Source organism: Cupressus sempervirens, chromosome 6 (assembly GCF_028749045.1).
Source record: "Cupressus sempervirens isolate cs-2001-9-10 chromosome 6, ASM2874904v1, whole genome shotgun sequence".
In the NCBI taxonomy this organism is placed as follows: domain Eukaryota; kingdom Viridiplantae; phylum Streptophyta; class Pinopsida; order Cupressales; family Cupressaceae; genus Cupressus; species Cupressus sempervirens.
In genome coordinates this window covers 662,447,207-662,463,659 of record NC_143123.1, presented here as the reverse complement: position 1 = coordinate 662,463,659, position 16,453 = coordinate 662,447,207, and the positions used below count along the sequence as shown (strand labels likewise).

General features: G+C 34.6%; 1 protein-coding gene across 1 annotated transcript in view; it reads right to left on the bottom strand.

The window, feature by feature from the left end:
* Positions 1 to 16,453, bottom strand: part of LOC149553925 (putative catabolite repression protein creC) — a 62,299-nt gene that overhangs the window by 11,593 nt on the left and 34,253 nt on the right. The window contains exons 7-8 of the mRNA XM_089789262.1: positions 1,995 to 2,091; positions 1,783 to 1,870 (exon numbers count right to left, since the gene is read on the bottom strand). Coding sequence (XP_089645388.1) covers positions 1,783 to 1,870; positions 1,995 to 2,091 — 185 coding nt within the window. The remainder of the gene's footprint in view (positions 1 to 1,782; positions 1,871 to 1,994; positions 2,092 to 16,453) is intronic.

Sequence of the window (16,453 nt, the reverse complement as noted above, 5' to 3'; positions counted from 1 at the left end):
GCACAAGCTGAATTTGCTCACAACAGTTCAATAAACAGAAATACAGCTAAAAATCTTTCCAAATTGTGTATGGGTACAGCTCAAGGAGAGCAGACACATTTTTAGCTAGCAAAAGAACTTTGATGACTATATACACAAGTTACACCGGGAAGGCAAGAGGAATTTGGAAAAAAGTATTTATAAACAAATAATAAACAATGTTGATCTTAGGAGAATATGCTAAATTTTTTTAATTGGTTGGGAAACCCCCTACAAGCGGATTTGCTGATTTGTACCATTAGTATAAAGGGCAGAATTTTAAAGAATGTGCAGATCCTAATAAAAAAAGGGAAGAATTGATATAGCAATTGCCTGAGAAAGCAAGAAAGATGAAAATGACACTATCATTGACAACAAGATGGAAAGAGTACAAGGAGTATTTGATCAACTGGAGAAATAAGGAACATAGGCAACTTGAATGCATATATCAGATGTTGCCAAACATGGACTTCCATTTCCTAAATTTCTGAAATGTGTGCTGCAAGACTTACACCACATTTTCTTCTACCTACAGAGTTGACATAAAGCATTCCATGGCTCCTGCAGAATTTTACACCTAAAGATAAATTTCTAACAAGTTTTACATTTCTTCCTGACTTTGTTGGCCTGTATGTCTTTCCTGTGGCTTGACTTACCATTTGCCTACCTTATTGCTCCTGGATGTTGCTCCTAGAGGTCATGTGGAAAGATGTTTAACAGACTCATGTTGAATATTTGAGCCTTATTCCTTCTTTGGGTTGCAAACTGTTGATTCAGAATATTCTAGATGATTATTGGATACTCTCCTGGCAGCTTTTCAAATGATAACTGGTGGCTACTCTCCCTTTTGACACAACTCCTTCCTGGCACCTCTATTTTTAGCTCCGCAGTTAACTTTATCCTCTTCCTTAAATGGCACTTATTTTCCTAGCCAAATCATGAACATGGCACTGGCAGTTTCAAGACAAGGTGGCTATGCTAAAATATATTCCTGGTCATATTTTGACAGAGACACATAAATGAGACAGGCCATACCCATTCAACTCCAACCAATCACACCTTTTGAATTATGAGTCTCAAACTTGAATGATAACCCCAAAGGCAATTTATGATTAAAGGAAGACTGATGCAGAGCATCTATTCCTGGTCATATCTTGACAAATAGACACAAATGAGACAGGCCATACCCATTCAACTCCAACCAATCAAACCTTTTGAATTATGAGTCTCAAACTTGAATGATAACCCCAAAGGCATTTTATGATTAAAGGAAGACTGGTGCAGTGCATTCTATGACAATTAATAAGAAAAAGAAGAAGATCTCACAATCCAAGGACATCCTAAAAGGCTCGGTGAGAGGACACACTACTCATTGTGTCTGCATAAGGCAACATATGTCACCCTCTCTCTTCTGCTCCACTCAGACTCTAGAGAATTAATATACAGAAGATGGCCCTTCCAAATTCCGATCTACTCTATGCCAAATATTCCATCTAAAATGAATGGCTACAATAGTCACTTTGAACAACTAGAGCAGACTTCCAATCCAAATTAAAACAAAACCCAGGTTATTATAATACTGTCTGCTCTCAAACCCCAAATGGTGTTTGACACATGTTGCTAAAATTTAATATCAGCACTGATCACAGAAGAATGCTTATTACAGAAAATCAAAATTTTAGTAATTAATTCAGAATCTTTTCATGCTGATATTTAGATTAATGCTAGTTGACTCTATCTATTCTATTTTAACAGTTGTTTTACCTCCAAGCACAGCATAGAAGTGCACCATAATAGCTTTTACCCCCACATATCAACTGTTCTTTTGTAAACTCAAATATTCTTAAATAGCCTGCAATAAAACAAGATTCTTATCCATCAACACATGGAAAATTAGGTCAATGCTAATCATCCATAAACACCATAAGAAGCTTTGAAGAAAACATGAAAATAAGGTTGTTGGAAAAAAGTAATACCATCCCTTCCAACTGTTGCTAGAAACTCTCCATCAACTGAAAACGAAATACAATTTATAGAACCTTGGCATATATGCCATCTGGCAATAGGGTTGCTCTGCAAATAACACCAATAGCAACATCAACATACAACCAGTTACACAAACTGAGGCATGCACAAACTAAAACAAACAATCAATGGTTTTGTTTGAGAAGATCAACCCTTTCCTAGTGCCTTGCCTGAGAATTGGGATACATTAGAGTTCTAATATCCATAAATAACACACAACCACACAAAAATGTGAATGGTACAAAGTACACATATCTGTGAAAGTAAAGCACACATAGTATTACAAAGAGAGAGTACGTTAATGTCCACAGATGAACAATGATGGTTGGTTAAACTCTAGAAGTTCAAAGACCCTATCCATCAAAAGTAGTTAAATACTAAATGCTAGAGTAATGAAAATCTCACAAGAATGGTTAACCTAAAGCAGTTCAATCCAAACCATAGCAAAGAAACAAATAAACTTGTCAGGGGAGAACCCCTCAATGAAGTAGAAAGCAGGAAACCATGACAAAACATTACCCTTGTCACATATTTGTGACGAGGGCCCAATCAATTAGAATGGAAATTCCAATGACGAAGCCCCCCTTGAAGTTCCACTAGCATTTAAGCCAGAAAACCTCTATTAACAAAACAAAAACTAGCTATGTCTGCTGCCAAAAGGACCTTGCTAAAATAAGCACTAGATTCGTATATTGTGTCCCACATGAACCCTTCATAATAAATGCAAAAATCTTTACAAAATTTCAAACAATTGGCCAATTTTCACTGAGTTTTTTAACAGACCACACACAGGTTTTCCTCAATTATTTGGCATTCAATTGTTTGTAGAATCACAATTAGGAATCTATCACAATCTTTAGCAATTTTGTGGAGTTCATTTTCTCATTTTGATAGACTTTTAATTTAACTGAGTGATTTTCCAGCATTTTCAACAAGATTTTAAGCTGAATGGTATTGATTTTCAATGAGATTTTAAGCTGAGCAGGAGCAACTTTCTGTAAGGTACGTGACACTTAACTATATCAAAACATTAAATAAGCCATTCAATTTCACATAAATATGTAAATGAAATGGAACACCATCAATATATATAAATTGCACATTATATCTCACATGTAAAGGAGTAGTCAAGAATATGATGTATATCAAACATGAAATATGAAATATAAAGAAGGTAACTTAGGCTCTCATGCTCATCTTGAAACGAAAATACAAGTAAAGATATCAGAATACAAGTAACATGATTAGGGAGGTCCGCGACTGCCACTAGCCCAACAGACATCTGCAAATCAAGAGACAAGAATATGGTTTGGGCACTTTTCTGCCCAAATGCAAAACTTACACATTCCTCGGAATCATTCCTACGTAAAGGACACCTAACCCTACATGAGAAGCCTATTACTTCTATGGTTGATTTAACAAATCATGCATTAGGTTTTCTCCAATTATTTGGCATTTAAGACACAATTAGAAGTTTATCACAATCTTAAGCAATTTTTGGGCAGTTCATTTTCTCGTTTTGATAGACTTTTAATTTAAACCAGAGAAGTTTTCCAGTATTTTGGACGTGACCCTTAACTATATCAAAAATCTAAATAAGCAACTCAATTTCACATAAATATGAAAATGAAATGTTACAGCATCAATATATGTGAAATGCATATTATATCTCACATCCCTCTATTAGCCCATATTTGGCATCCAACCTGGAAGGTAAAGTCAAAATAGACATAGGAAAAAAACTACTTTCCTCATAGACAAATGTGCATGCCCCCATGCTAGATCTAGTAATTAAATGTTGTGAGGCCTCGCCCTGACCCATCCTAGCATCAATGATACATTATGATTTTTGATACTTATGACTCAATATGTCAGAACATTATTTGATGCACTGAACATTATTATGCTATTTATGATGTGTGATCTTTCCTTCTAGATATTTGATTTCGTCATTTAATGTTTTATGAACATGTATGATGATGAAGTAAATGAATGCAAAACTAACATTTTGATTATGAAATTTTAACAGTCGAAAATATGAGTAGAATTAGATAAATAATTGATTATTAGAAAAATGGATGTTTTAATTTATATGATTTTTCTGATACGTAAATTACATAATGCATGTGATTTCTTGAACCTACTGATGTGTGCAATGAGCATGCAGGATATGTAGCCGAGAAACCTAATGGAAAGATGGAACTAAACCCCTTGTTAATTTGTGCTATTTTTGCATTGTTTCTCTTTGAAGGTTGTTATTTGGTCTTACTATTCTCCTAGCTTTTAATTGTTCCTATTAAGCCCTTAAAGCCTAAAAACATTAAATTTAAGTGCCCTAAGGGTAAGGGTATGGGTGGGGAGTACTTTCCACCCCCTTAGCCTCCTTGTTTGACTTTTAAGGTTACTCAAAAACCCTATTTTTGGTTGATTGCGAAAATTGATTGTCTCCTCCATGTGTTGATGACTCAAGCTCCATCTTGAGTTTGCTTGAAGTCTAGTTAAGGATCATACTTAGAGGATTTTGGAGTAGTTTTGGGGTTGTTACCCAATCTCTAATTTTAGAGAAAGTGGAAGATTGAAGGAAGAAAAGGGAAAAGCTCTTCTCAACTTACCATTTTACCATAACTCTTTGTGAAGGTAGGATTTCTTCACTCATTTGGTTTTGTTCTTCATGTTGTTCATGTTTGAATCTTGCATAAAGTATTGTGTTGTTCTTGTTTCGCTTGCTTGTGTGTTGGGATGGATTTGGAGGGATTTTTGTTTCTTCTTGATGCATTCTTATGCTTGTCTTGATGATTTGTTTTTGAGGGGATTTCATGGGGATTGTTTTGGCATTACTCACCCTTGGATAGAGAAGAAGTGGCCATGTACGAGGGTAGGGCCTTAGTTGGACCTCAATGGTGTAGAGTCTCCGATGGAAAGAGGGTAGGGTATATAGGCCCCTACTTGTCATCACATGCCTTGTTTGATATTGTGAATTCTTGAATATAGAAAGGAACGAAAATCCTTGTGGTATTAGCCTCGAAAGGGCCTTGTAGAAGAACGGAAGTTCTTGAAATTTTAGCCCAGAAAGGGCTATGTTATGGCATGGTGATTGACGTATCCCATTGGGAAAATCCACCTCCCCCCTAGTCAGGTTCTATGTTTGGACCTATTGTGCAAAACCGGGTTGGGGTGTATGCTTAAAATTGCTCTTGATGTTGTGATGTTCACCCCGAGTCAGCTCTTGTCTTCTCCTTGTATTTCCTTGAAGTTTTGAAGGTATTGGAAGAGAGTACTTGTGAAGGATTTTGAAGAGATTTCATTTTTGAATTGTAATATTATGTAAAATGTATTTGAATTTTGATATATTGGCAAAGACATCGGATTTTCTTACTGGTTCTTTCCCAATTGAACCTTGAACCAGGATGAATAATAGAGAAAGAAAAAGATTATGAAATCCTCCTTCTATTGCTCTCATGTGATTTCAAGTTTTGCATATGTTGTGAGCAAATAGATTGATAGATAATGACTTTGAATTACGAATTTTCAAGTTGTCAATTATGTTAATAAAAAAGCAAATTGATATGTTGAAGTTTCAAATTTGATGTTAAGTAGTAAGAGGAAATAAAAATCCTACATTGTGATCACAAAGTTATCTCTCTCCTTGTTAAGTTTCATAGTTGACAAATTCAAATTTGATTAAGAATTTTGGCTCCACCTTGAATTTTGAATATAAAGGAACATATACCTTGCTATGTGAGGATTTATAAAACATAAATTATAGGAGAGAAAAGAAATTATAACCTTTCTCACATCCATGTTTTAACATGCTTAAAAAGGGGGAATCAATGTTTCATTAGGTTAAAAATCACCCATTGTATAAATATGTATATAGCAAAGAAAACATGCCAACACTTGGTCAAAATTGGCTTTCAAATAAAAATGTGCATCTCCAGGAGTGAAAACCCTCTCTGGAAAACATATGGGAAAAATTTTAATTCCCCCCCTAGGTCACAAAGAATATTCTCTGAATTATTCTTTGAATTGCAACTAAAAATCAATATTAAATCTTTTAAAAGGAATATAAATCATTTACATTTGAAATTAAAATAATTAAATACATGTCTTGTTGACATTCCTCAACCATAAAACTTTTGCATTAAATCCCTAGAGGCTAGGAGGCAAGGCACTAGCCTAGGACTTTATGTCCATTTTAATTTTTAAATCAAAATAAAACCTAAACTCTACCCACTAAAATTATCTTTCCCCATTCTCTATTTTTTTTTTTTTTTACCTATCCCATTTTAGGGCTAGGCATGAGCAGGGGTACTGGTGCCATCTCATGTCACTCTGACATGTCATATCATGGAAGGGAGGGGGGGGGAAAGTAATGTTTATAAAACCTTAACTCATTTACCTTCCACCCACCCCATATCTCTTCCCTTTCATGCATTTATCCTTGCTTGCATCTTGAGTCACACAAGGTGGACGTGAAGGGGGGGACAAGGCCTGCAGCGCGCAGACCTCGAGCAGCGCGCAGTCCTTTGGGAAGTGGGACCCACGAGGGGTAGAGTAGGGTCACTTGACTTAGGGGTTGGGGGGTAAGATTTAGGTTAGTAGTTTTAGCATTTTATTTTATTTAATTGTTGTTTGTTAGTATAGTTGTTAGGTTAAGGGATGTTGGTTAGATGGGTAGACTAGGTTAGTATAGGATATGTTGGTGTTAGTTATAAATTATTGTTATTTTGAATCATGATTAGCACTAATGTAATATTTAGATCAGTAGATATGTTAGGTTACTAGGAAGTAGTATAATGTTCTTAGGTGCTTGTAGTTAGTGTTTATTGTTTTATACATATTTACTTAAGTTTGTTCAGCTAAGTTTTAAATCTAATGTTTAAATGATGTTAGTATAGAATGGTAACTTAGTTGTTAGATGATTTTAATAGTTAAAATTTAGAAGTTTTGAATTGAAATTAGTATATTTCTAATTAAGATAATTGTTAGATTTTAGTATTGTTTAAGTGTGTGATAGTAAGGGAGCTAGGACCCAAAATGCGTTAGAATATTGTAGGTTTTAGTATTTATTATTAAAAGTGGTGAATTGTATAGTTTTGTGTTAGAATTTAATTGAAGAAGTATAAATTTTACATAGAAATTGTCAGATTTGAAATTAGTATTACCTAGAAATTAGTTTTAACTCAGTAGCAAATTTAATTAGTATATTCAAGTTTTAGGTATATTTTGTGTTAGTATCATTGTGTTTTAATAGAGATCAGTTAGATTGACTTTAATATTGGCATTATTAATGTGGACTTAAATTTATTATAGTTTTAAATAAAGTTTAGTCTTACTTATAGATTTAATTGAAATAATTCTAGTCTCCAATTTTAATCGTGAACAATAAATTAATAAATTAGATTGTTTTAAGTATGTTAGAGAAAAAAATTAATTTGGATGTAGATAGTATAATTCGATGATAAAGTTTATCTCTATTGTATGTGTACATCTAAGGTGAATTGGATTTTGGATTAAAGTTTTAAAACATAGTGAGCTTGCGTTGAATAGTTAAATTTAATTGATCTTTTAGAGTCTCAAATTTTCTTAATGTTCAAAAGATTTAAATTGTAATGTCGACCAAGTTATTAAGCTAATAGAAAGGACTAGTTAATTCGTTCACCATGAGGTTAGTGACTTATTGACCTTAGTTAAATTGATGCTAACAGGGTTATGTAATTAAGAGATAGATGTCACTCTAGTTAATAGGTAATTGTGGCGTAGCGAGTAAGTTGTTGTGTTAATCTTTGTCATCCTTAGAAGGTAATTAATTAATGAATCATTAAAACAACTGATGGATTAGGACTTTAGTTGAATGGATTAGTTGTTTAATTTTAATTAATTGATTTACTAAGAAATTCTCAGTTTACCCTAATAATCTCTTCAACAAAATGTCCAAACTATGTTGTAACCTTTTTAAATCAATGGTGAACTTGCATCTAGTTTCATAGTACCCTCAGTATCTGAACTTAAAACTTCTCGAACTAATTAGTTTCATTATAGTTAAACATTTAAAATCTTTTACGACCATGTTATATGATTTAATCATTGTTCTTAATTTTTTTTAAAAAAATTGTGTATGACAAATGTATGTGCCTCCCAAATAAATATGAATGGGTAAAAAAGTGTTCCCAAGTTGTCCAACTTGGCAGCAACTTCTCAAATTCTCCATCACTCCACCAAGTAGCTACTTCACCAATGAGTTGATGTCCAACACACATAGCTTTGGTCTCATTGGCAAGATTTCCAAGCTCAAAATATTTCTCCATCTCAATAATCCAAAAATGTGCTCCATTTACCATGGTTTTGCCATCAAAAGTCAATCCTCTTGAGGTGCTTACCCAATTCTTCTTTATTTCTAGCTCCCTATCATTTCCGGACACGGCAATCCTCCCTACAAATTTCACCATTGACTAAATTTCAAAAAAACGAAAACACAATGAAATTTTTTGAAATTTTCATCATTTGATCTTCATTATCTGTGTATTTTGTGATTGAAAACAACAAAAACTTTGAGAAAATTTCGCTGTGTTTTTGTGAATCTGAAAAAGAATCATATTTGACTTTTTTTTGTCTTTGGTGCATTTTGTCTGGAAATTAGCCAGCGCCATTATTTCCATGGTCTTTGCTTTCATGATTTTAATCTTCATTCCTTGGAATTCCTCCACTCAAAAAAAACCCAACCAGAAAATGGGCAGAAAGATGGACTCTGATGCAAACTGACATATCTACATTCATTTCACATATGAACATGTTATGCCCTACTATTAAGATATGACAGAGAAAAAACATGAAATAATCTTCTGTCTATTCGAATGGTACACACTGCATTGGCCAAATATTTTATACCAAAAAATAGCAAGATTATCTTGAAAAAATCTACTTCCCTCTGTTAGCCTGCATTCAACAGCCATCCAATTAGGGAAAGTCAAATCACATATAAAGAAAACAACTTTCCTCAAAAATATCTTATTGATAAAGAAAGTAGTCCTCTTTCTATGTGTGATTTGGTTTTTGTTTCCAGACCAGGTGAGGAATATGGACTAACACAGAAGTAGATCATTTTTACTAGATCTACCTACCGTTTTTTGATTTAAATTCTTTGGCTAAAGGTGTGTGCACCATTGAAATAGATGGATGTGATTTTATTATTTATTCTCTACCATGTCCTAATAGTAGGACATGGGATTTTCATATGTGAAGTTTTATCTTGTATATCATTTCCAGATTACTAAGCTACTCATGAAGGGTCAGATATCCATTGAGTAGGAATAAAACTGAGAAAACATGAACTCTGTGGTTGGGCAAATAGGCACTTGAACCATATTCTTGTCTTTTGGATTGCAGATGACTATTGGATTATTGTCAGTCAGGGACTCCACAATCATGTTTCTTCTAACATTATCATATAGTGGTGACAAGATGTGCATGACGACTTAAGACACCTCCTTGTATTTCATTATTAAATAATTTTTATGTACTCTATATTCTTGACTGGTTACTTTTACATGTGGGATCCCCGGATGTGATATTATTATGTAACTCATATGTATTTATAATGTTTCATTTTGTTTCTGTATTAATGTAAAATTGAGTTAATTATTTATTTTTATGATAAAAGTTACATACTACATATTTTCATTGGGATTTTATGTTGAACCAGTGCATTCTCATGGGCTTTTAAGTTGAAATAGAACATTTTCAAACATTTTGAAGCATTTTGTCCTTCAGTTTGAGATTTATTTTAATGCAAATCCTCATTTTAATTTATAAAAGAGTAATAAATATTAATAAATGTCTCTATTGCAAATGCCCCAACGCCCAGCCCTAAATGCAGAAAACAAAAAAGTGATAACCATCATCAATGCTGTATTTTTTTTGTGGTTAGAATTATTAGGCTGATTCTAGACGTAACATGTCTGCCCCCCTATCTATATCTTGGAAGGGCCCATAACCTTTGCTGCATCACAACCATTTAGGTGAGGACTACTCTCCCATCAACCCTAATCTATAGCCTCCCACCCGCCCATAGAATAGTAGGGAACCCCACACGATTAATATCATCATCATATGTAGTGCCTCTCCCATGTGATTTTTGTAAGTCATCCTAATGGATGCAACCTTGTTGATCTTTTTTTGAGAAGTGACCGTGATTGGGACCATGAGTGGTCTACACCCTTGAGGTGATTAGATTTATGTAATCGTATCAATTGCTTTGATTTTTCTTATGGCTGATTTATGAGAATATGATGTGTTAGATGATTTTGCTGAGGTTTGTGACAGTGGTTACCAGGATTGATGTGGTATCATTAAGTTGTTCCATGATTACCCTAAGATGTGTGCAGAGATTGCACTGTGTATTATTCTCTTGCTACATTGGACTAGGTTCCTGTAGCAGTGGTTAGTCATGTATTTGACCATGTTCGCTTATGTGCTTTAAGTGCCTTTTTATGTAACAACCATTATAAAATGCTTAAATAATTACAAATGAATTGTCCATGTTGGATTCATTGGTTTTGTGCTACGGATATTTACCTTGCTAATTTTGATAATTTATGCAAAATGGGTTGTTTAAATAGATGATTTCAATGTGATTAAATAAATGGTTATTTAATGTGATTTAATGCATTTATTGCTTCTGCTATATTGTTATGCAATTGCACTTGATCATGTTGTTTAGTGTGCAAGATTTATGTCCCTGGCAGTGGCACATGGAGTAAGTGATTTAGCGGTTCATATCTAGCCAATGTCGTCCCTATATGGTCGACGTATCCTATTTAATTGTTTAAATTAAAACCTTCAGTGATTTAATAAATCCAAACTCATTTGCATTATGTGATTAGACCCGTAAATGTGTGTGTGCATTTAGAGGTTCGCAATTGTCACGAAAGTTGTTAAGGAATTCCATAATTTTGGTTTAAGGGAATTTTGGTCTTTATCTTATTTTATTTAATTCTCGGCAGCTTTGCCATAGTTGAATTCCAACTACTTGTAATAGCATGTTTTCATTTGGGTACATTTAGGATTTAACTAGGTGAACTAGTTATTTACCCTAATCTTTTATTCACTCGAAAAGTGAATAAATATCCAAAAAGAAATTTTATTCCTCACTTCTCACTTTTTGAAATAGAAAATTGAGAGCAAATTCCAAATCCTCTTCAAGAGGAAATACTAATCTGTTCGTTTTAGGAGCTACGGGCATGGGATCATCACGAGGTTGGTGTCGTTGGATCCAACTCGAAGAGACTTTGGATTGTCGTGATTTTCGGAAGTTTCTGCGAGGTTTTTATTTTATTATTCAAGTTCTCGAATTTGCCCTTTTGGGTGCAAGGTAGGGCTCTCATGTTTTATTATTTCATCTATGTTTTTGCTTCCTTTTTTGTTAGCCGTTTGTTGGGAGGTTGAGAACTAGTGTTCCCCTCCGTTTCTGATTGCTAGTTCTCCCTGATTGGTCGAGTATGAACATTTCCCTGATTTTCGGGATGAGGGTTTGGGGTTTCGTACCGTTATGCTGGTCGTTTTTGCATACGATGTCTGAACTTGATTTTTATTGGTTTTTTGTCGCTTATTCATCCTTGAGGTGAAGGGGTTTTATTTTCGTTGATTTTCGTCAATGTTGGTTTTTTGAGGTTTTCACCTCAATTTGTGCGCCATCTAGTTTTCTCTGGTTTTTTTGGCATGGTGTTGGTCATGGATTTAGATTATCCATAGGATGTCAATCCGATCATTGTTGCATCTTTATGTTTGCATTGGGATTCATGTTGAATCCGTACTCCCGACTAGGTGTTCAGTTGAGTGATTTGTACTTGAGGTTATTGTTTTTTATCAAACCCTTGTTTTCATGGACGCTAGGATTCATGTAGAATCCATATTCCCGGATTGAGGCCAGTTGAGTGAGTTCATGATGTATAGTTTTATTGTCTATTGGGATTCGTTCAGAATTTGTGCTCCCAGATATAGGCCAATTGAGTGATTTTGTTATACTTGTTATTTTGCTTGTGTTCTTATCCAGGCCTTGTTTTATGATCTTCATGTTGTTACTGCGCCCACACATGAGCACGTACACATGCATTTGTTGGGTGCTTGCAAGGCCCGATCTCCCAGATGTTATCAGTGGAGTTATGTTCATTAGGATTGGGTTGGTAATATTCATTGCCTACAGGCACTCATCATGTGATGAGCCTGGGTATGTAGGGTAGCAACTTGGAGGGGCTTCTCTTGCAACCTTGGTGACTATTTCTCGAGTTGGCGTGCAGAAGTTTTTAAATAAGTGATAATTACTAAATTATTGGGTAATAAATCTAAGATAATAAAAAGTAAAGTGAGCACCTGATTTGGTTTGAGGACACATGATAAGTATGCACCCAATTTGGTTTGAGGATACTTAAAATGTGAGCAGCAAATTTAGTTCGAGGACACAATGCGTGAGCCTCCCCGAGGGAGTTGATTCGGTACGATAGTTGACCCTACTCAATCCACTATACTCCCTACATGGTTGACCCATAGAGCCTCTAACCAGGACCTATTGTAATTCCATTGTCTCGTGATCTTGGTTACGGTCCTCTTTACTGTCTAGCGTGAGTGTTAGCCATGGACATTTTCTTTATGTGTGTTTGTGGTTGGATCATTATCTCCATCAGCACAACAGGAGTGGGCCTACGGTTCCACGTGATTGGGAGGCGTAACTACTTATACCATTGCTAGGGACCAGTGTACAGAGATAGTCTATTTCCAATTGAGACCGATGCATGATGTTTCACTTGGTATTTCGAGTTTTCGGAGTATGTTTCCTTGTGATTTATGCTTTAATTGGAATGCTTAGATATCATGTTTAGATGATGTTAGTTTCATTTGATGCATTCCTTTATTATGATGTTCAACATATGGTTAGATGATGTGATTCACTACTAGTTGGAGTATCTATGCTTTGATGGATTAGCATGTTAGATCTTCTTGTTCTTATGATGTTAGTGACTTTTGTAGTAGTAACGCCCTCATAAGACAGTTCTGACTATCTAGTTGGCAGTTTGGGATGTTACACGCAGGGATGATTAGGGCCTTTGAAGTCCCATGATGCTATTACAGTTGCGAGGAACCATGCACGAGTTTTAGTTGTGTTGGTGCTTTGATTTCATGTTTTTCCTTCGCATGATGTTTGGTTTACAAACCATGTATGTACACTACAATGTTGCTTTCCACATGTTCCTTCATATGTTGTTATGGATTAGATGGATAGTTGTGTTTGTCTTGTATTTCTTGCTTTCAGGTGATGTTCCCTCAACTACAGTGGCTTCGGCACTCCCAAGTGTGGACTTTCTTACCTTGTTTGCCTTCTAAACTTAGTGTTTTGCTGAACTTCGGTGATATTTGTTCAACATTGGACGATACAAAAAAAGTGTCGCACCATAATAGTGAAAAATATAGTATGACATTGGTAAAGTATCACCTAGCCATACTATGAATTATCGCTTGGCCATATTGAGAAGTATCGTCTAGCTATAGTAAGAAATATCACCTAGTTGTTGCAAAGTGTCACCTGATTTCTTGCAAAAACCTGCTCGGGCAAACAGAAAGTATCTCCGGACTTATCGGTTGAGAGTTGACGGGTGTTTTGGGTACCCTTTAGGGTTGCACACCTTCCTAGTTCAGCAATTTGTCTATGGGATTTAAAATATATCGCTTAAGTACAAGTTGACATATTCCTTATACTTGGATATATTTTAATATATGCAACGATTCATTTGAGATAGCTTCCAGAACTCTCCAAGTTTGGATAAAGATTCTATGAATTTCAAGGCTTCAGGGTTTCAGACTTAGCCAAATTTCAGGAGTCAGCGTTTATCTTTCAACATGGTGTTTAGTAGATGAGTGGTTGTAACTTTGAGACCTCGTCTTCTACATGACTGTTATTGGTCTCTGCTTGTGATTCTTGATTATGGTATGATTAGTGGATATGGACTTGTATGTCTAATCGTGCTAGGAGCTTTTACTTTGGGATTGAACAAAAACATCCCCTTGTTATATTCTCATGATTCGTGTGGTCTTTGGTTCATGTGTTGCGGTTTAGAGCTTGGAGATCTTTGGAAGTAGTTGTAAGACTTTCATTGGTGTAGGTGATCATGTGAGTCTTGCCATGTTCCCTATTTTTATCATCTTGTTTTGATGCTTCACTCTTGCACTTGGTTACTTTATGCTGTTGTTAAGTAACTTATCTTTAAAAAAAATTCAGTGCGTGTTTTATCCTTGTGTTCCAAGGATCTCGGGGCGGGGCATTACATCATACCCCATGAGACTTTTAGTGTACCAGAGTCATGTTGGTCTAGGCACAAAGAAAGTGAAATGCAAATTTTGTGTACATGTATGCAATTCATGCCTTGACTTCTTAAAATGATATTTGCAAAGGAGACGACAATGATGTATACCTTGCAAAAAGTGTCCTAAGGATATACATATCAGTCATGCGAGGTTATGGAAGCGTATTGAGAGTAAGGACAAAGAGGAAATAATATGTACAAAATTGGGATCAAATTCTTCATAGACTAGGCTGGTCTCCAATACTTACCAGAGTGCTTCATAGATGAGTTTATCAGTATCACTCATTATCTTGTATTGAACAATTTGTTGTTGGTGTTTTATTTTAAAGAATGTTTCTTTTCTGATCTTGCCATTCATGTTTTCTCCATTATTTTGTTTGGGTCTTGTGTGTGTTTTGTGTACACTCTCACCTGAATCATAACATCTGTATTCAAGGATTGCACAGTAATTTTCTGTATATGGCAGATACTGACCATTTCCATGAGAACTGATTTTGCCAAAGCAAACAATGTGAGAATGCTAGACATTTGAAACGTGTTTCTTTGAATCCTCCCACAATTCTGAGTATTATCATGTTTTTTCATGCTGTGTAATAAAAGAATATTTATTTTACTAAATTATTCTGATGATGGTTTCAATGCATACAGTATTTGCTCTATGTTCTTCACATCCCACAGAAGAAATGTATTACAGCAAAATGAGAAAAAATATCGTACTGATTGCTTCCTCTGCTGGTTAGTGAGCAAAGTAGTTCTTGCAGAACTATAACACTATCAAAAAGCTATCTCTGTTTTACCAAAAAAGTTTGTTCCTGAAGAGATTATTTTAGGCAATTGCACTGAATTCTTTTTGCCATCACCTTTAATATTGTTTTATAAACCATACTATGAGAGATCAACCAATATATTTTGACCAAACCTACATCTGCTTTTCCTGGAATAAGTAACAATATTTGTGCTATTATAACTTTATTATATTTTATTTGCAGTTCACAGTTCCTCTATGGCCTTTGACAGACCAACTTTAAAAAGTATCAAAAGAAATTACTTGGGAAGCCATGAGGTAGAGGTGACTTATGTCTTTCCAATAAGATAAAAACTAGATCTCTATGCTCCTCTTCCTTAACTGGTCTTTTATATTTTTCCTCATGTGGTTGATTACAGTATCTTTGTAAAGTCTTCATCTAAACACACTTGATCAGATAAAGGGGTTAAATCATGAACACTTTTCTTTGAAATATTCCCTTGAATAGAGAAACCATAAAATGAGCATTGAGGACATACATATTCCACATCTCAACAAACACTGAATTTTATTTGTTGTCATTCACATTGGTAAAGAAGTTGTATTAGTGAGCCTAAGGAAGTGAACATGTGAGGTGTATGTCAACATTTTTTTCCATGTTCTTGAAATTTATTATGGTCTATTCCTAGAGCACCCAAGGATACAATAAAGATCATCTGCCCAATGTGACTAAGTATTTAGAAAGCAAATGATAAAACCAGAGCAAGTGTATATTTTACCATAACAAGTGGAAAATGCTTAATTGAATAAGTGAAAATAAACTTTACAGAAACAAAAAAAATCAGATTGCCTGATATGATAGTTTTTTTATTAAGTAAATCCTAACCAACATACTATAGATTTCATTTGTTCTTTGCACAGATTATGCAGAGTATAGATACAAATTAGAAAGGTGATTGGATATGCGCCGCATAAAACTTGTCAATTATAAAATAAATTATCAATTATCTAACTAGCAGTAGGGAGTAATTGCATGTGGGTTGTAACATGTTAACAAGAAACCACTACTTGTTAGAAAGTTGAACTAGATATGCTCACTCAACCAAATTTCAATGATTGCAAATAAGATAAACAATATTTTCGAGGAACTATGCAGCACTTGATTTCATTAGTCTATACTATGACTCTTTTCAAAAAGAAATTCGGATGAATTGAATAACTAAAACTCATAAGCAATATGAAAAGCAATAAGGCATTTATCTAAAATTGAAGATGAAATGCTATTATAATGAATGAAAGTTAAGCAATCAAG